The sequence below is a fragment of the Schistocerca nitens genome, chromosome 1 (assembly GCF_023898315.1).
Source record: "Schistocerca nitens isolate TAMUIC-IGC-003100 chromosome 1, iqSchNite1.1, whole genome shotgun sequence".
Lineage (NCBI taxonomy): Eukaryota > Metazoa > Arthropoda > Insecta > Orthoptera > Acrididae > Schistocerca > Schistocerca nitens.
The window spans coordinates 401,877,220-401,898,343 of NC_064614.1; the positions used below are offsets into that span (position 1 = coordinate 401,877,220).

At 39.5% G+C, this 21,124-nt stretch overlaps 1 protein-coding gene across 1 annotated transcript in view; it reads left to right on the forward strand.

Annotated features, from left to right (window-relative positions):
• Positions 1-8,253, forward strand: part of LOC126249583 (pyrimidodiazepine synthase-like) — a 33,250-nt gene extending 24,997 nt beyond the window's left edge. Inside the window, exons 4-5 of the mRNA XM_049951251.1 lie at positions 3,729-3,841; positions 7,894-8,253. Coding sequence (XP_049807208.1) covers positions 3,729-3,841; positions 7,894-8,016 — 236 coding nt within the window. The 3' untranslated portion in view covers positions 8,017-8,253. The remainder of the gene's footprint in view (positions 1-3,728; positions 3,842-7,893) is intronic.
• Positions 8,254-21,124: the final 12,871 nt, after the last annotated feature.

Consider the following 21,124-nt stretch of genomic DNA (forward strand, 5'->3'; position numbering starts at 1 on the left):
AACAATTGTGCAAAATCATGCTACTTACATTGTGGATTAAGGGTAATGTTTTGAATGCAAATTATAATGCTTTATGAAATAGTATAAAAACGTTATAAGGTTGCTGTAAATCATTTGAGAAAGAATAGGAATTTAGTTGCACTGTGTTTATTCACACAGCTCTTCTTTTTCCCCATGTCAGTTTACACTTGGAAAACTGTAAAATATGAACGCTGGCCCGACAATGATAGTTGACACAAGAAATAGGCTTTCAAAAACTATTCGGATACCATACAACAACGATGAATGTGCCTTAACTTGACAGTGGACGTAAGCTACTGAATCTCCCTCAGTTCATATTTTGGTTACAGTTAAGGATCAAACAAAACTGTAAAAAATTGCCCATTTTGTCTTCAAATCGTTTTTTTCTATAATATAACTGTTCCGCATACAGGGCAGCAGCGAGCACTAACGTAGTTACATAATAAATTCTCACGTTTTAGTGTCATAAACACAACGATTATCCTTGTCAATACACATGTAGATAACGTAAAATAAAGTCATAAGTATAATACTAACAGATGAATAGTACTTATACCATATACATATCAACTAGCCGGAGTTAATGTTACCTCGAAAAGTTTACGTGCAGTTGGTGAACGCACACTGAATTACCTTTAAAGGTGGTTAATGCCTATGAAGCCATGCAACAAAATTACAACTTCTGTTCAGTTAAGCGTGGAAAAACAATCCGAACCCTGTTAGTAATTTTATTGTTTGACGAAGTCATGTAGATTAAATAACCAGGTGTAACGTTGTAAATGTAACAAGCACGTGCGATACAAGGAGAGAAGAACACAGTTGAGAACTGACGCGATTGTTTCCTGTAACACACATATCGCATAAGAACCACAGAAATCAGCATGACGGGATGTTCCATGTTGAGAATTTCTTGTTTTGTTACAAGTAAGAACAGCAGTACTTCTTTCATCCGCTTCCTCACCTCACAGTATACCATTCATATAAACATGGCATTATTAAAAGTGTAGCAAAAACTGATTTTGATTCTCTTGTGTTAGTACACAGTGCAGGTAATGTATCTGGTCCAAGGCACCGACTGCTCGCAGGTGACTGGCGGCACAGCTATTCACAACCAAGCTGATAGACAATGAGGCGAACGTACAAGTGCTAGTCACGGTTGGTGTTCTGATGATTATCTGACAGTACCACCTGCGATCACACTTAACCAATCCGTATCATTGTCTGACAGGTGCATAGTAATCGCAATGCGTTGTGTAAGATTACGATGCCATATAGAATCTGCCAGTAGCAGATACTGGAAGGCCATGTTTGGACATAAATCAGGGTGGCACGTGACTGAAACAGAAAACGGGCCAGCGAGGCGTTTGCCTCTATGGATTACTAGAATTAGCGAGAGCAGGAGCCCTAGCAAGTGTAAACACACTGGTTTATGAGATGGAGAGGGGTAGAGGTAGATGGTTATTGAGAACTCACAGCGGCGTGGGTGTTTTCATTAACACACGCACACTTTGATATTAGTATGCCATGATGTTGTCATTGATTGCAACTGAGTATTTGACTGGATACGGACGTCACAATACCTATTCAAATTCCGATATCCTATTCATGCAAGGTTCAAATGGCTCTGAGCACTATGCGACTTAACTTCTGAGGTCATCAGTCGCCTAGAACTTAGAACTAATTAAATCTAACTAACCTAAGGACCTCACACATCCATGCCCGAGGCAGGATTCGAACCTGCGACCGTAGCGGTCGCTCGGCTCCAGACTGTAGCGCCTAGAACCGCACGGCCACTCCGGCCGGCGTATTCATGCAAGTAATTCTAATAACAATGAGGGCTGCAGGGTTTCCGTTCATCATCACAAGCAGTTACGAATATTCAGATAGACCCGATTAAATGGCTGATGGCATGAATGTTGTTGTTCAAACATGTCTTGAAACAAAATAAAAGCTTTTATTCTCACAGAATCGTTGACATAAAGTTTCTCAGACATTTATAAATTTTACATCAGTAATACAATAGTTGTTATCATTTGATTTTTTTACATTTATATTTTTATGAAACTACCAATACAGTAAATATGACTCCAATATTTTGTTGAACAACCATGAACAGAATGAAGTTCGCGCCAAAAATCAGACCTTTCCCTTTGACATAAAATGTACACTGATCAACCAGAACATTATGACCAGCTACCTAATAGTCAGCATATCCACCTTTGGCAGGATAACAGCGGCGATACATCGTGGCGTGGAAGCAATGTGGCCTTGGTAGGTCGCTGGAGGGAGCTGGCAGGTAATTTCCGTAAATTCCGACGAGATGGAAGATGTGTTCTGACGTCACCTTCAACCACATCCCAGACGTGTTCGATCGTGTTCAGGTTTGGCGACTCACCACTGCATCTGTCGAACCACCTAATAACGCTCCTGGTCTTGTGACGTGGAGCAATATCTTGTTGTAAAACGCCAATGCCGTTGGGAAACATGATCGTCGTGAAGGAGTGTAGTATGTGGTCTATTCATGGACTTGCACGAGCTCCACTTGACCCATGGATGCCCACGTGAATCTTCCCCAGCGCATAATGGAGCCGTTGCAAGATTGTCTCCATCCCGCAGTAGAAGTGTCAAGAAGCTGTTCCCGTGGTAGACGAAGGATTCGCGCCCTCCCATCGGTACATGAAGAAAGTGTCAGGATTCATCAGACCATGAAACGCTCTACTACTGCGCCAACGTCCAGCGCCGACGGTCACGTCCCCATAGTTACCGATGTCCTTGTTTTAACATCAGCACAGGCGTGCGACGTGGTCTGTGGAGGCCATCATTAGGAGTGTTAGGTGCACTGTGTGTTCAGACACACTTGTACTCTGCCCAGCTTTAAAGTTCGAGGCCTGTCGTGTTTTACCAGTCTCCCAGCATACGACGTGTGGCACCTACAATGAGGGGTGGCCGCCCAACTCCACGACATCTGGACGTGTTGTCGCCTTTGTTTCTTCACGTACTGAAGACACTCACCACAGCGCTCCTCGAACACCCAACAAGTCGCGAAGTTTCCAAAATGCCCGTGCCGAGTCTCGGGTACATCACAATCTGCTTTCGGTCAAGCGCAGATAGATGGCGCGCCTTCCCCTTCTACACACGGACAGCACGTTCTCTGATAACATATGCACCGTGCGTGTGTCTGTCTAGCGGTCAATTCACACCAGGTGACGCTGCTATCGCCTGGACGGGTTTACGTCGATAGTGGGTCGGCTGTCATAATGTTCTGGCTGATCATTGTATGTCGTCATCGGTGTATGCTTCGATACCGATCACATAATGCTCTTTCGAAAAATTAAGTTTATCTTATTAAATGAATGACTGGTCAGTGCCCTGCCTCATGTATAAGCTATAGTGACAAGCTACAACAACAAGACTTTTTAGTAGGGAACTGTCATCTTGATGGTGCACACCACCTGGGTCGAAGATAAATCGCCGCTGCCGTTGCTGTTCACAGTAAAATGAAGTGTACTTAAAGAATAGACATTGTTTCAGGTTATAAGAGGTATAGCAGTTTATTCTGGGGTTGAATTTAGATTTAGCATTTTACAAATTATGTTTAATTTACGCTCATTTTATTCGTCTGAGATATCACTCCTGGTCACTGTGAGGTACGTACACTTTGGCTGAGATGTGGCGTGTGCTCACGGCACTGGATGTGTGTGTTGCAGGTGCGAGGCCCGGCATGCTGGACTACATGATCTGGCCGTGGGCGGAGCGTATGGAAGCGCTGCGCGCGATGCACCCCGACGTCAAGCTGCCGCTGCAGGACTTCGCCAGACTTGTGAGTCTATTCTGATTGTCTCGTTCATCACTCATTGTCGTAATGACCACGAAAAGGCTATTCTTATTACTATGCCTTACACAACCTCGATAAAAAGCCCTAAGACACGAGAGATGTGCGACACGTAATTTAGATAGAGAGTCGGAACGTAAAATCCACATTGCTGATCAATAATTTTCGATTTTGCAGTGCCTTCCAACACGCTAACTGATCTTTTTGCTGTTAACGAACCCGAACTGAACGCGGTGCATGCTATTTTCTTTCTCTAATACTCTGTAAGGCAAACCAAATCGTACATAAAGTTTTCTATTTAAATAAATACTGCTGTATTTTCAAAATCTTTCGATACTGTTTACATTATCTTTGAGCCTTGACACTGTTCCACCAAGTCATCTTCGGGAAACCGATACAAGTTGGTAAGATCAAATCACTCTAGGCGTTGCTGCTATGAATGGGGATTGTTTGAGAACTTCTTGTTGCTAAAATCAACTTAATTCCATCATTTCACTTATCAGTTAGGTATAAGACGTTAGATGATACAGAATGACAGAGTGCTAAAGAGTGTTTTGTGGGTTGCTGATATAGAACATACAAAGCGAGATGGATGCAAACGCCTTATACAGCTGTTTTGTGATAAGTTGTTCCTTTTCCTACACAATCCACGGTAGTTCCTCTTTTCTTCAAGGTGCACGCTCTATTACCTGGGATATCTATGGCTGCGGAAATGTGTCTCACATTTCCGGTAAATAATCCATCGTTCTAATATTTACAGGCAGATTTGTGAATTATTAATATAAAAATGTATTGAATGAAAAAAGTTTAGACATTAATAAAGTTGACTAACATAATAGTATTATAACTCAAATCGAAAACAATTTTAGTGATCTTATACAACTGGTGGCCTCACATCAGTTAGGATTAAACTGAAGGTAATACAAGTGATCATTAATAAATTGCATCAGACCAATGTGTGCTGAGTTCGTTTCTCAAAGCATTAACCATAAAAACCAATGAGCAAACATTATAAGTACGGTAGTATTGTTCCTTCACTAAATATGACTTGAAATATTGCACATCACTATAAACTGCAGTAAAACATTCGAAGTTCAATGTTGAACGCAGCAGTTTTCCGGCTTCAGAGAATGTGCTGAAGCTGCTGTAGTTCTCCTGTGGTGTTGGTGTGTCGAACCTGGGACTCCAGATGGCAGAGCTGAAGTTGGGACCCAACATGCCGTATTTTGTCAGGAGGCCGAGCAAGTGCAAGAGTGCCAAGGGGCAGTGCAAAGTGATACAGTCGTATTCGGTAACATTTGTTTATTCAGATAATTTACAGCACTCTATGGGTGAAGTGTAGTGTCAGTGTGCCGCTCGCACGCTGTCCTGCGAGTCCAGCCATCTCAGTAGCCTCCTGGTATGTTGTCGCCGCATCAGCTGTCATCAAGGCCGCCCCGCTGGAAGTCGGGCACGCTCTCCTGGTCGCTGTCCGCCTATGCATTGCGACTTGCGCTTCACTGCTGGCCGCGATTCCAGAGACTGCTACAGTCCCTGGTCCTCGCCGCCCTCCACCCCGATTGGCTTGCTCTGTCCGACCTCGGGACGAAGGTGGGTGTACTGGTCACCCATGGCCCTTGGGCCGCCGCTGCTCCCAGGACAGGACCAGACTCCAACCTGCGCCCTCCTGGATGGTGTGCCACAACTTGCCGCTAGTGCTTGCCGGATGGCAACACCAACCGCCGTCTCTGGCGCTGTTGCAGCACTGCTGCGCCTCCCACACCATATGCCACGCCCGTACCCCGGTACACCAGGTGGGAAGCGAACGTGGCCTGTAGCCTCGAATTCCCACACGTCAGCTACTTACAAATCGCCAGTCTTGGCTCTGGCCTGGTGCCCTGCCTCATACGTCACAATCACTTAAAGCAATGCTGCAGTTTTCTGCCTCCTTGTTGCTCCACTCAAAACAAACTGTGCGTGCAATACTGCTTTCGCAGCTCTGTGCCTGAGGGTGCCATGTTCACTTTGCTGGCCCGCTGGCTGCTGACTGTTACCACACTCTGCCAGCAGCCCAGATTTCATCGCCCAACCATGCCTTCATTGAATTTTGACAAAATTTCCCTTTCCTTCGACTAGAACTAATACTAGCCCAGCAGTTCTCGCTAAATACGTGTATTGGCGGTGATAGTCGGAGCATTTCTTTAGCTTCTCACGGTATGTTCAGTTTCTGAAGGACTGGTGGGTTGTTCATCTGCTGAATCAGGGTGCGATACTGGCAAGGCAGTCTGGTCCAGGAGGTAATCCACTTCAGCGACCGTCGTCAGAGTCTGGTTTGTCGTAGCTGGAGTGGCCAAAGGGATGACCAGTGATTGGCCAACTTCGCGTTCTCACTCGTCTCTGCATGCTTCCACACCGTGAATCAAACGAATGACGCATGTGCGTCGATTCACGCAATTGTATACTCTGTATTATGTTGTTAAAATTTTATATGGTCATATTTGTTTTCCCTTGATTGACTTCTGACAGAAGTCAAACACTCATGTACTTGATGAACGTTGCTTTATGGGCGTTTTAGTAGTTTATAGCTTAATGTACGACTCTAAGCTTCTACATTACATCGAAGAATGACTAAGGTATGAATACCCACGTTCTTGTCTTAAGTAAGTTCTTCAAATGAACCAGCAATAAAGACAAAATTTAAAAAAGCTACTGTCCTATCGTAATCTCGAATACATGCATTCCAAAACATAGAAAGAGCAAAACAAAAAAAGAGAAAAAAAAACCACGCACCACGAAGGGGTAAACCGAATGGGACGGAATTCGGTAGATGTATATGTACAGACAAACAAATTATTACATTTTCAGGAAGATTGGGTGATTAGTTCAAGAGAAAGAGCATCACAAATTGAGCAAGTCAACGCCGCGTTGGTCGATCTCTGGCCCTTATGCAAGCACTTAGTCGGCTAGGTATTGATTGATAGATTTGTTGAATGTTCTCATGAAGGATATCGTGCCAGAATCCGTCCAACTGGCGCGTTAGATCGTCAAAATCCTCTGCTGCTTGGAGGGCCGTGCCCATGATTCTCCAGTGCTCTCAGTTGGGGAGAGATCTGGCGACCCTGCTGGCCAAGGTAGTGTTTGGCAAGCACGAAGAAACACAGTAGAAATTGTCGACGTATACGGGCGAGCATTATCTTGCTGAAATGTAAGCCCAAGATGGCTTACGGTGAAGGGCAACAAAACTGAATGGCTCTGAGCACTATGGGACTTAACATCTGAGGTCATCAGTCCCCTAGACTTAGAACTACTTAAACCTAACTAACCTAAGGACATCACACACATCCATGCCCGAGGCAGGATTCGAACCTGCGACCGTACCAGCAGCGCGGTTCCGGACTGAAGCGCCTAGAACCACTCGGTCACAGCGGCCGGACAACAAAATTGATCGTAGAATATCGTCAACGAACCGCTGTGCTGTATGGGTGCCTCGAAAGACTACCAAAGTAGTCCCGCTACGAAATGAAACGATACCTCAGACCGTCACTCTCGGCTGCCGGGCTATATGTTGGGCGACGGGGTGCTGGTATCCCACCACTGTCTGGGGAGTCTCCAGACATGTATTCGGCCTGTAATCTCGTTGATTGGAGTGGAATTGTCTTCAGTGATGAGCCCCACTTCAAACTGAGACCCGATTACTAGCAAAGAGGTGTCTGGAGGCGCCCCAGACACCGGTGGGATATCTGTCCGATAAACAGAAGTGATGGTCTAGGGTGCCATTTCTTTTCATAGCAGGGCAGTTTCGGCCGTCTTTTCTTGTGTTTGAGTACACGTGGAAACTAGTCTGACGAAAATAAAGCTGATTGTAAGCAAGCAGTAAGATGGTATGGCTTAAAGCACTCAAAATAAAATACAAAAATTTGAACATTTAGAGAAATTCGCTTGTAAGTACACAAAATTCTCGCCGAGACACGTATTAAACCAGTACTGTCGTATCACAAACTTCCGTTTACTCTGATGTTACCGTTGTAAATGAGATAATAACAAAGAGGTTTGCCTTGCAGATGGCGTGGGGAGCGGCCATGAAGCAGGATCCAGCGGTGAGAGCTTCAATCATGAGCGTAGAAGCGCACGCAGCATTCATCATGAAATATAGGGACGGCAGCCTTGACTACGATAAGCTGTAGCAGGCACAGCGTGCCGTTTGCCAGCAGATCACTGTTTGCTGCGTCGAAACTGTATCATCTTGGAAGATGGGTTGCAGTTCTTCGACGTTCGACATTGAACTAAGTTGAATAATTTCACAGTTGGACATTAACATAAAAACTGTTGAATATAGTTTCCTTATTAAAAATATGAGAATATAAACATGTAAATTAAATAAACTTATATGGTGTTTTATTATTAAATGTGTCTTTATCTTTCGATTCGTTTTGTGTATTCTTTTCTTTTGAATGTGTTTAAACAGACTGACAAGAAATCTTTGTACCTGAGCCCAGAAGATCAACTGTGTTTTGTTACCGCGTTTTAATCAGCTGCTGCTGTGATTAATTCAGAAAAAACGTTAAGAAAACGTTAAGCATAAAGCCAGTCCAAACAACACTACTTATTTCTAGCACAAAGCAACATACTCATGTAGTGTACCGTTAACGATACATGTAGATTCCACTTGCAATTTAACGTGAAAATATCATCGACACAATTCGTACCACTGTTGCCTAAGAAACAGAGCCTGTTACAGCAAAGAAACCAACAAACACCGCAAACTACATAATAAATATGCACACTATTTTGTAACGACATTGAAACCTGTTCTAGTCAAGGGAAGGCAGGATTCGGTTACGATTGTGGACGGGGCCGTAATCAATTACTATTGGTTGCCTTTTACAGTTACACACATCTATTTTTAAAACAGTATTTCCAGACTCAACAATAAATAAAAAATTCCACACGTTATTAATGAAGGAATAAACAACTGTGCAAATAATAGTGTTTTCAGTTTTACAAATTAGCAACACCATAAAATACAGACACAGATAATTTTTAAGAAAAACAAGCTACTGTGATGACAGCTGAAGGCCTTACACGCCAAGAATGGCAATAAATTAAGAATGTTTAAGAACTAGCTGCAATTACAACTTACAGGTATTGAAATGTTAAAAAGGTAAGTGGCCACAAACACAGCAGAAGGTATCAGACGCCGGAATGGCACTAAATAAAGTTTTAAAGGCTTACTGCTAAAATACAAATATCAAATTATTTTTTTTTAAAGCAAATGACCACAATCATGGCTGAAGGTCTTACACGCCAGGAACGGCAATTATACAAAAAATTTAGAAACCTGCTGTAGAAGAGCAAATACAAGCAAAGGTTAATTAAAAGAGACAAGCAACTGAGCACCCAACGGGTGAAATAAGATCATGGTAACCTTTCAACACAACCCTTACACTGCTAGATTTATTCCAGAAGGCGTCAGGATCTATTAACTAGACATACATAACCTTTAATGTAGGCATTACAATGTATGGTAATAAATAATACAATAATAAAATACAAGGACCTGTCACAGACGGTGCTCCAGGAATCGACCTCTGAGAAGGTCCGGCAACAAACACTTCGGCGAGTTGCCTTCACTTCACAAGATGGTAACTCAGACTAGTGGCAGACTAACGAATGTCTAATGATAATCTTGCTGAAGCTATCTGACGTCCAATGAACTAAATGAAAGAACGGAATAACACGCCTAAGCCGGAACCGGTGGATTGCACTACGCCCCCAGAATACTGTGCTTAGAGCGCCCGGAACGAGAAAGGAATCACTACCACCAGAGTAGAAGAATCACAAACCGCCTACCATCAAGAAAGCTGTCAAAACTACATGCCTTACCTGACAGCAGCGGCACGGCGAGGAAGCGTACACTGGCATTACAGACACTAACCCCTAGGGCAGGTAACTGGGGCGTTAGCGGCCACCAGGCAGGAAAAATACCGCTACCGCTGATTGAACTTAACAAATTGTAACAAGCTGAATGCAGTAAGTAGTACTAAGAGGTCGAGTAAAGCTAATCAAATCCACTTTCCCCAAGCACTCGACTCGCTGGTCTTCGCCTCTGCGATACTACTAGCAGCAACATGAACGCAAGTCACATGAGAATCGCGACATGTCTCAGTGGTGGAGGTTTCCCTACTTGAATTGAAATGCACTCATCTTAAAGCCTGCAGGATCTGGTTTACGGCGAGGTCGTGCACGCTGGTGACCACAGCCCTTCCATCCGGCAATCCATGCGTAGCGCCAGCAGTCCCAGCGTGTTCTGGCACTGCGCGGACCTGGTTCCTCCTCAGTCCCCAACCGAACAGGCCCATTCACACGACCGGAAAAAACAACGACGTCGCCCCAAAGATAGGGCAACAGTTACTACATATCGATAACCGCCGCTGCTGCCACTAGTGGACAGGCAAAAGTTGCGAAACGAGTGGCGGCAGTCAAGATGAGGAGAAGACAAACAACCGCAACCATGCCAACTAAAAGATATGGTCTGGCCTCAGACATAATGTTGTGCTTTGGTAAAAGCTTCCCTACTTCTCACTCAAACGAGTGTAAGAACATAGCCAACGAGTGCAAAGAAGTTTTTCACTAGATTTCACGACAACTGATACGCTATTTCTGCTCAACAAAATGTTTTGCTACTGAAGACTGTTAAAAGAGTTGTTATTTAGTGAGTGGACTGATGACCAATGCGCTCTGGTGCTGCGTAATCTCTGCCCGTGCATCATCCATCTGAAAAGGCTAGTAGAAGTTGCGCAGAGGGCGCGGTGTCTAGTATTGTGACTTGCTCCTAGACCAGCCTGTGCCATCTAGTGACAGTGGATGGAAGGTGAAGTATTTTAGCTGTGCAAGAAGTTTTAGCAAAAGCAACTGATTTGGGGAACGTGGTATATATAATTTTTAGCTTTGGAGTGTTGCAGATAATGACGTAAATGGTCGAAACTACTTGCATTATACAGCTTTAGCACATCTGGGTGGTACACATAAAAATGTATTTTATCAAAGTTGTGGAAAGCAATCTAGTGAACATAATATCTATAACTTTCTTGCACTAAGGATCCTGGTCAGTATTGTAATTTTGATCGTCAATGAAAAAAAATGAATTTTTTCTGAATCCCTTAAAATGTCTAAAAGTTATTCAAACTATTTGAAGCCAGACTTTCTTGACCAACATTGCCGGCCGGAGTGGCCGTGCGGTTCTAGGCGCTACAGTCTGGAGCCGAGCGACCGCTACGGTCGCAGGTTCGAATCCTGCCTCGGGCATGGATGTGTGTGATGTCCTTAGGTTAGTTAGGTTTAATTAGTTCTAAGTTATAGGCAACTGATGACCTCAGAAGTTAAGTCGCATAGTACTCACAGCCTTTTTTTTACCAACATTTCCGCTTTTGTTCGTCCACAAGAAAACTCTGAAGCCGTCGCAGAATCATCGAAAATGTGGGAAACAGTCTAAACTGGAGTAACAGTGACTGTGTTCACTGCATGATACACTAAGGTCAGTTCATTTGGAGCAACATTATGATGTTCCACTACATTCTTTTTACTTACGAACTAATTCTACAGTTTCTTTCATTCAACATTACATTTTTCTTTCAGTGGTTGTCCTTTACATTCTGTGTATTGAAGCAAGTCATTTTTTCCGCCGTTCGAAATGCTAAAATCCTTTCTGCATGCCGGCCGAAGTGGCCGTGCGGTTAAAGGCGCTGCAGTCTGGAACCGCAAGACCGCTACGGTCGCAGGTTCGAATCCTGCCTCGGGCATGGATGTTTGTGATGTCCTTAGGTTAGTTAGGTTTAACTAGTTCTAAGTTCTAGGGGACTAATGACCTCAGCAGTTGAGTCCCATAGTGCTCAGAGCCATTTGAACCAACCTTTCTGCATAAAACAGAAAACAGCCGGCATTCATTCGGTCCCGGTTTAACCGAAGAAAATGTATTTTCCCAAATATTCAGATACACTTGAGTGTGTTTACATTCTTGAGTGTGTGTGTATTTCAAATTTTTTGGGGAAGTCCTGTACGAACCTTCAATTCTGCGTTCACTCATTCTAAAACTAATGAAAACAGCCATTTTACTACACTAGTACGTAAATTTCCTTGTTTAATGCTGATGGTTGAAATACGAAATGTTTACTTACCACCTGGTCTCGCAAGAAAATCGTTGAACCAGAAATGCGTCCCGCTCTGTCTACAGGTTAACAGAAAGCGGCAATACTGACAATAACGCTTAACAATCATAATAAGCAACGCAACAATGGTTTGTTGCTGCTTTTTGCTGACGCTGCTGTGGTGTACGGCAAGGTGTCGTCGTTGGGTGCTGTTGAAGTATACAAGATGACTCCCATAAAATACCTAGCTAGTGTGATGAATGGCAGCTTGCTCTGAATGTACAAAAATATATGTGAATGAAGTTGAGTAGGAAAAAATCCTACAATGTTTGAATATAGCATTAGTAGTGTGCTGCTTGACACAGACACATCTATTAAATATCTAGGTGTCATATTGTAAAGCGACAAAAAAGGGAATCAGAAAGTAAGGACGAAGTAGAGAAGGAAAATGGTTGACTTCGATTTACTGGGAGGATTGTAGGAAAGGGGACAGCATATAGAACGTTAGTACGAGCCATTTTTGAGCGTTGCTCGAGTGTTTGAGACATCGAAGCAATTCAGGGGCGTGCTGCTAAGACTGTTACCGGTAGGTTCGATCAAAACGCAAGTATGACCGAGATGCTTCATGTACTCAAGTGGGAACCCATGGAGGGAACACAACGTTATTTTCGCGGAAACTATTGAAAAACTTAGAAAACCAGCATCTAAAGTCGACTGCAGAACGATTCTACGGCCACCAATGTACATTTCGCCTAAGGACCAGGAAGACAAGGAACTTAGGGCTCGCAAGGATGGATACAGATAGTCGGCATTTCCTCTCTCTATTTACGAGTGGAACAAGGAATGAAATAACTAGTAGTAGCACAAGGTACTCTCCGCTATGTGGCTTGTGAGTATGTAGATGAAGATATAGATATTAGCCCAAATACGATGAAACACCCGCCCTCCACGCCGGATAATCCAGTACTGTAGTTCGCTCAACTTGAGAGCCTGTTTTGTTTGTCTTGACCCCCATTACCTCAGACGAAGCTAAGTATAGTTAGGTGGTGGCTGCACTGACGAACAAATAGCTACAGAAGTACATCCTAGCTTCACCGCCAAGCGCTGCAAGATACGCCTCTATTAAGCATGCGATAGTAACGCGGTTGCAGTCAGAACCTAAGCGGCTTGAAAAATTGGTCCAGACTGAAGTACTCTGCGACCATACACTATCTCACCTACTTCTTGGCCTTCGCACGCTTGCAGGCAACACAATTAACGATGATATTTTGTGGAATATGTGGTTCTAGCTTCGGATGCACAGAAATGACTGGTGATATGGACGTCGCTAGCCTACGGATGCACAGAAATGGCTAGCGATAGAGACGTTCTCGCTCAGACTGGTGATTGAATAATGTAGCTATCGAACAATGTCGTAACTGTCTCCGTCAGAATAGACTTCTCTTTGAGCAATCCAAGCACGAGTGACTGAACTGTCTAAGCAGGTCGCGGCCCTACAAACCCGGCACTGCACAACTGCGTCGTGAGGGCGACGCTCTTCCAGCAGAAAACAAGCATCTGCCCACAGGGGGGAATGTGTACTGGTATAATAAAAAATTTGTTGTTGCTGCTCGCCAGTATCGATCATCCTGTGACAAGGTAAATGTGGCTGCGAATCAGTAGCAACGGCGACTGTTTGCGAAGAGGACAATTGTCAACCGTTTGTAACAGAGCATTCTAACAAGCTACAACTACTCGTTGACACAAGTGCTGATCTCTCAATTTTCTCTTCTTGAAAAGAGAGGTGGTGCAGTGGTTAACACAGTGGACTCGTCCAGATAAGGTTTTTCATGATCATTCCAAGCAAATGCCGGGGTAGTTCCTTTAGAAACGCACGGCCGTTTTCCTTGACACCCTTGAAAGAACCCGAGCTTGTGCTGCGTCTCTAATGACTTCGATGGCGACGGTACGTCAAACCCTTATTTTTCTTCCTTCTTCTTTCTTCTTCAACGGCGGAATACCGATGGCAATTACTGTGTTCCGCGAATTGATCTTCCATCAAGGCTGAATGGCTACATCAACTAACATGTAAACTTGAGTCTTCGGCGTGAAGTCGTTTGGAGATTCGTTGTTGCCGGCGCGCAGTACCCGATTGTTGAAAGGATTTCTTGTTTTATAGCCTCCTCCCAGATGTTCACAATCGACGCTTCCTCGACTCTGCAACACAGTTGTCTACTAACGGACACCTGTTCCCTGAAAACACCTGTACATGCCTACTCCAGCACCGGTAAGATACTCAACGGCACATCATAATGTCAGCATGCAATGACTGACAGTTCACGTACGGCCTGGTCGTCTGCCTACAGAAAAGCAAATATCGCAAAGCAAGAGTTTCAAGGTAGCACTAGGGATCTGTCGCCCTTCAGATACTAGCTGCGCCTCTCCAGCCTAACTGTATTTAAGAAATGTGACAGGTGGCGCCCTAGTGGCGACTATCGTCCGCTTAACGCAAGAACGATACTTCATCCTTACTCCATGTCACATACTGAAGAAGTTGCTACGAACATTAATGGCAAGATTTCCTCCACAATCGACCTCGTCCATTAATAACCGCCATTAACTGCCAGAATGTTGAATTCAAACATACCAAACGTGCATACATTGTGGTACACTGGTGCCAGATGTCAGTTTGTGGGACAAAGTTCCATACCTATTGCACTTGGTCGGTCGATACAAGGACAGTTAATGCTGTTTGCGGACGGCGCTGCAGTTGTCCAATCATATCCCAAATGTGCTCGATTGGAGACTCATCTGGTGCTTGAGCAGGCCAAGTCAACGTGTCATCATTCTGTAGACGATGTTAGGTTACAACAATGTGGGCGAGCGTTATCCAGCTGGAAAACACCCCTGGAATATTGTTCATGAATGGCAGCACAAAAGGGCCAACCACAAAATTAACGTGCAAATTTTGCAGTCAGGGTCCGTGTGATAATCACGAGAGTGTTCCTGCTGTCATAGGAAATCTCGCCCCAGACCGTAAGTTCAGGTGTAGGTCCAGAGTGTCTAGTATGCAGTCTTGTTGGTTGCAGGCCGTCAATTGCCTCCTGTTAATGGTCAAGGTCTATAATCTACTAAGTGGAATGGGTGGTTTGAGTGAGTTGTTAACATAGGTTTAGTATACTTCTCTAGAATATAAAGTTCTTAAAATTGAGAAAACATAAGCTTGAATTATTGATACTGCTGATTCTAGGATTAATAGAAGTATTTGTCCAATAATTAATAGTGAAATTAAGTTTATTGCTATAGATGGTCCTGTATTTCCTAGTAATGTTAATAATAAGTGTCCTGCAATTATATTTGCTGCTAGTCGTACTGCTAGTGTACCTGGTTGAATGACATTTCTAATTGTTTCAATTAGTACTATAAATGATATTAATGCAGGAGGTGTTCCTTGTGGAACAAGGTGTGTAAATATGTGATTGGTATGATTAATTCATCCAAATAACATAAATCTTAATCATATAGGTAAAGCGATTGCAAATGTTAATGCTAAATGTCTTGTTCTAGTAAAGATATAAGGGAATAATCCTATAAAATTATTAAATATTATTATAATAAAAACTGAGATAAAGATGAATGTTGTTCCATTAAATGATTTTGGTCCTAGTAATGTTTTAAATTCATTATGTAAGGTTAAGTTTAGTTTATTTCAAATAACAAATGGTTCAAATGGCTCTGAGCACTATGGGACTCAACTGCTGAGGTCATCAGTCCCCTAGAACTTAGAACTAGTTAAACCTAACTAACCTAAGGACATCACAAACATCCATGCCCGAGGCAGGATTCGAACCTGCGACCGTAGCGGTCTTGCGGTTCCAGACTGCAGCGCCTTTAACCGCACGGCCATTTCGGCCGGCTTCAAATAACATTAATCCGTGATGGTGTAAGTCAAAACATTGATGGGATTAATAATAGTCCTAAGAATGTTCTAGTTCAATTTAATGATAAATTGAAGATGTTAGTTGATGGATCAAATGTTGAAAATAAGTTTGTTATCATTTTCAGTTTAAGTTTTTTATATCAATTGTTCTTTTTTCTGCTCTTTTAATAAGATTTGGTTTAAATGAGAAAAAGTTTATTTGATTAAATAGAATTAATGTAGCCGAAAATATAATGAATAGGGAGAATCATATGAGAGGGGATATTTGAGGGATTTTGATTAAATTTCCCCATCAGAAGTAGTCGTTAATTTACTATTTTTTGGTTTAAGAGACCATTACTTACTTTCAGTCATCTGATGTATTTCAAGGTGTACTAATCATTTAGTTATTTTAGATTGACACTCTAATGTTATATATTTTAACTAAATCCTTAGATTATCTTAGATAATCACTTGATAAATAAGTTTACTGAAGTTCTTTCAATTACAATTGGTATGAATCTGTGATTTGCTCCACAGATTTCTGAGCATTGTCCAAAGAACTGTCCAGGTCGGTTTATTGTAAATGTTCCTTGGTTTAGTCGACCTGGCGTTGCGTCAATTTTAACCCCTAACGCAGGTACTGCTCATGAGTGTAGAATGTCTGATGCTCTTGTTAATACTCGTACTTCTGTATTTATTGGTAGAATTGTTCGGTTATCTACATCTAGAAGTCGAAATCCGTCGTTTTCTAGGTCTTGTTCTGGTGTTATATAAGTGTCAAATTCTACGTCTATAAAGTCTGAATATTCATATCTTCAGTATCATTGTCGTCCAATGGTTTTAACTGTGATTATTGCATCTACTGAATCATCAAGTAAATATAGTAGTTGTAATGATGGAAGTGCAATAAAAATTAGTGTAATTGCTGGTAATGCTATTCAGATTGTTTCAATTAAATGTCCGTGAAGTATGCTTCGGTTTGTATAGGCAATAAATAGTATATAACTTAGGGCACAACCTACAATTACTGTAATTAATAATAATACAACCATAGTATGATAGTGGAAGAATGATAGTTGCTCCATTAATGGTGAAGCTCCATCTTGAAGGGATAAATTTGATCATGTTGCCATTAATGAATTTTTCTAATAAAAGGTCAAACCTTTATTTGTAGAGCTTAAATCTACTGCACTAATCTGCCATATTAGAATCTAGAAATTAATGGTAGTTTTATTGTATTGATTAATATTAATTAGATTACTGTTTTGACAGATTAATGTGTTGAATTTAGAATTCATTTATGTAGATTTTTTCTACAAATAGTATTGATACTTTATGATTTATTTATATTTATTTTAAATTTTCTTTTATTAGTTATTTGTGTTTTAATTAGTGTTGCTTTTTTAACTTTACTAGAGCGTAAGGTTTTAGGTTATATCCAAATTCGAAAGGGTCCAAATAAAGTAGGATTTGTAGGAATTCCACAACCCTTTAGTGATGCTATTAAGTTAATTTGTAAGGAGCAGCCAATTCCTATTATATCTAATTATTTACTTTATTATTTTTCTTCTGTTTTTAATTTAATAATTTCCTTGGCTGTTTGAGTAATTTTCCCTTAGTTAACTTATATATGTTCTTTTTCTTATGGATTTTTGTTTTTTTTATGTTGTACTAGATTAAGTGTTTATACCGTTATAATTGCTGGTTGGTCTCCTAATTCAAATTATTCTTTATTAGGTTCTCTTCGGTCTGTTGCTCAAACTATTTCATACGAAGTTAGTTTGGCTTTAATTTTATTATCTTTAATTATTTTAATTGGTAGTTTTAACATGTTTGATTTTATAAATTATCAGCTTTATTGTTGATTTATTATTATTTCTTTTCCTTTAGCTTTAGCTTGTTTTGCTTCTTGTTTAGCTGAAACTAACCGTACTCCTTTTGACTTTTCCGAAGGTGAATCTGAGTTAGTTTCAGGTTTTAATATTGAATATGGTGCAGGCGGATTTACTTTAATTTTTTTAGCTGAGTATACTAGAATTGTTTTTATAAGAATATTATTAGCTTTAATTTTTTTAGGTGGTGATTTTTATTCTTTTATATTTTTTATTAAGCTTGCTGTTATGTCCTTTGGTATTATTTGAGTTCGGGTTACATTACCACGTTTTCGTTATGATAAGTTAATGTACTTAGCTTGAAAAAGTTTTTTACCTTTATCTTTGAATTTTTTTATTTTCTTTGTTGGTTTAATGGTTTTACTTATTTCATTTATTTAGTGAAATTTTTTAAGAAAAGTTAATAGAAGAGTTAAACTTCTAGTTTTATGTTTTCAAAACATATGCTTTTCCTAAGCTAATTAACTCATTATTCCTTAATTATTTTATCTCATGCGTTTGCAACATGGACATTAATTAAGAAGTATGTAAAGTAGATAATTGTTAAGATTTGTCCTGTTATAATATAAGGTTCTTCAACAGGTCGTTTACCAATTCATGTTAATAAGCATACAACAACTACTGTAATTCAGAATAAAATCTGATTAATAGGATAGAATTGAATACCTCGGAATGGTGTTTTATTATAAAATGGTAAAATTATTAAGATTGTAATTGATAAGAATAATGCAATAACACCTCCTAGCTTATTAGGAATTGATTGTAGAATTGCATATGCGAATAAGAAATATCATTCTGGTTGAATATGAATGGGGGTTACTAACGGGTTAGCAGGTACAAAATTATCTGGATCTCCTAGGAGGTAAGGATTAATCAAGCACAGTATGATTAATAATGATGTTATTAATACAAATGTAATACAATCCTTGAAAGTAAAGTATGGGTGAAATGGAATTTTTTCGATATCTCCATTTAGGCCTAAGGGGTTATTAGACCCTGTTTGGTGGAGAAAGAATAAATGAATTGCTGCCATTGCAGCAATAATAAATGGTAGTACAAAATGGAATGTAAAGAATCGATTTAATGTTGTGTTATCAACAGCAAACCCTCCCCACACTCATTGAACTAAATCTGTTCCTAAATATGGAACTACTGATAATAAATTAGTAATTACTGTCGCACCTCAAAATGATATTTGACCTCAAGGTTAACGTATCCTATAAATGCAGTTGCTATAACTAAGAATAGAATTACTGTACCAATTATTCAGGTGTGTATGTATATGTAAGATCCATAGTAAATTCCTCGTCCTACATACAAATAAATACAAATAAAAAATATAGAATCTCCATTTGCATGTAAGGTTCGAATAATTCAACCATTATTTACGTCTCGGCAGATGTATACTACACTACTAAATGCTATTTCAATAGTTGATGTATAATGTATAGCTAAAAATAGTCCAGTTACAATTTGAATTACCAAACATAACCCTAGTAGGGACCCAAAATTTCATCAAAATGAAATATTTGTTGGTGCGGGTAAATCAACTAAAGAGTTATTAATGATTTTAATTAAAGGATGTCTTAATCGTAAGGGTTTATTCATTCGTAAATTATCTTATTTTACGAATGGGCCCCTGCTTAATATTAGTGATTTTAACAACTGCTAATAGTGATAAAAATAAATAAATAATTATTATTATTGTGATAATGAATGTTGGTCTATTATATGGTTTTTCTAAAGATATTGTTATTTCTTGATATTTATAGTTTCAGTATTCTTGAAAAAGTCTATAAATATTGTTATATCTAAAATAATTAATGTTGATATAATAAATACTCATATTGTTAAGGTAATAATTATGGTAATTGATTTAGGTTGAAATATTTCGTTTGATGCAATTCTCGTGATATAAATAAATAGAACTAATATACCACCCAGAAACGTTAAAAATAAAATATATGATAATCAATATCTTTCCATTATTGTTCCTGTTATTAGTCCAACTAGAAATTTTGTAGGATAATGAAAAGCATTATTGATATTGGGTGTCTTAATTTAATAAAATTAATATTCATTACGTTTGATAGTGATATAATTATTATTTTGATCATTTCAGGGGTTAGTTTATTTAAAATATCTGTTTTGGGGACCGATGATGAAAGCTTTTTCACCTCTGAAGTTTTAAAAGTGGGGGCTGGACTTATTTCCGGTTTACAAGACCGGCGTTTTTTTAAACTATTAAAACTAATGTTTATATTCTCTGTCTTTACTTCTTTATTGGTTTATTTTGCTGGTGTTTATGTTTTTTCTTCTAAATGTAAGCATTTATTAATGGTTCTTTTGAGATTAGAATATATTGTTCTTTCTTTATTTAAATTAATTATTGTTTTTCTCATTGAGTTTGATTATTATTATTTTTTTCCTGTTATTTTCTTGGTTTTTTCTGTTTGTGAAGGTGCTTTAGGTCTTTCTATTTTAGTTTCAATAATTCGTTCTCATGGAAATTATTTTTTTAATTCTTTTGGTTTATCTTTATGTTAAAGTATTTATTTATAATTATTTTTTGACCCCTCTTTGTTTGGTTAATAATTGTTGATGGTTGGTTCATTCTTTAATATTTCTGTCTAGTTTTGTTTTTATAATTTGTGTTTATTCGTACACAGATTTGAATATAATTAGATATTATTTTGGTATTGATTATTTTTCTTTTAGTTTGATTTTGCTTAGTTTTTTAATTTGTTCTTTAACAATTACTGCTAGAGGTTCAGTTTATTTAAGTTCTTATCATTCTAATTTTTATGTCTTTATGGTCTTTATTTTAATGATTATGCTTTATTGTTCGTTTGCTAGATTGAGTCTTCTTTCTTTTTATATTTTTTTTCAGGCTAGATTAGTTCCTACTTTACTTTTGATTTTGGGTTGAGGACATCAACCTGAACGTTTACAGGCTGGTGTTTATTTAATTTTTTATACTTTGGTTGCTAGATTACCTTTATTATTAGTTTTATTTAGGGTTTACGATTTTTCTAATACTTTATATTTTCCTTTATTGGTTGATTTTGGTTCTTATTATTTTATATTTAATGTATTTATAATTATTGCTTTTTTAGTTAAGATTCAATATTTTTGGTTCAATTATGGCTTCCTAAGGCTCATGTTCAGGCCCCTATTTCAGGTAGAATGATTCTTGCTGGTGTTTTATTAAAGTTAGGTGGTTATGGTATTTTTTGTGTTATGAAGGTTATTTCTTAATTGGGTTTAAAGTTTAATTATTCTTGATTATCTTTAGGTTTATCTGGTGGGGTTATTGTTAGATTTATTTGTTTTCGTCAGGTTGATTTAAAATCTT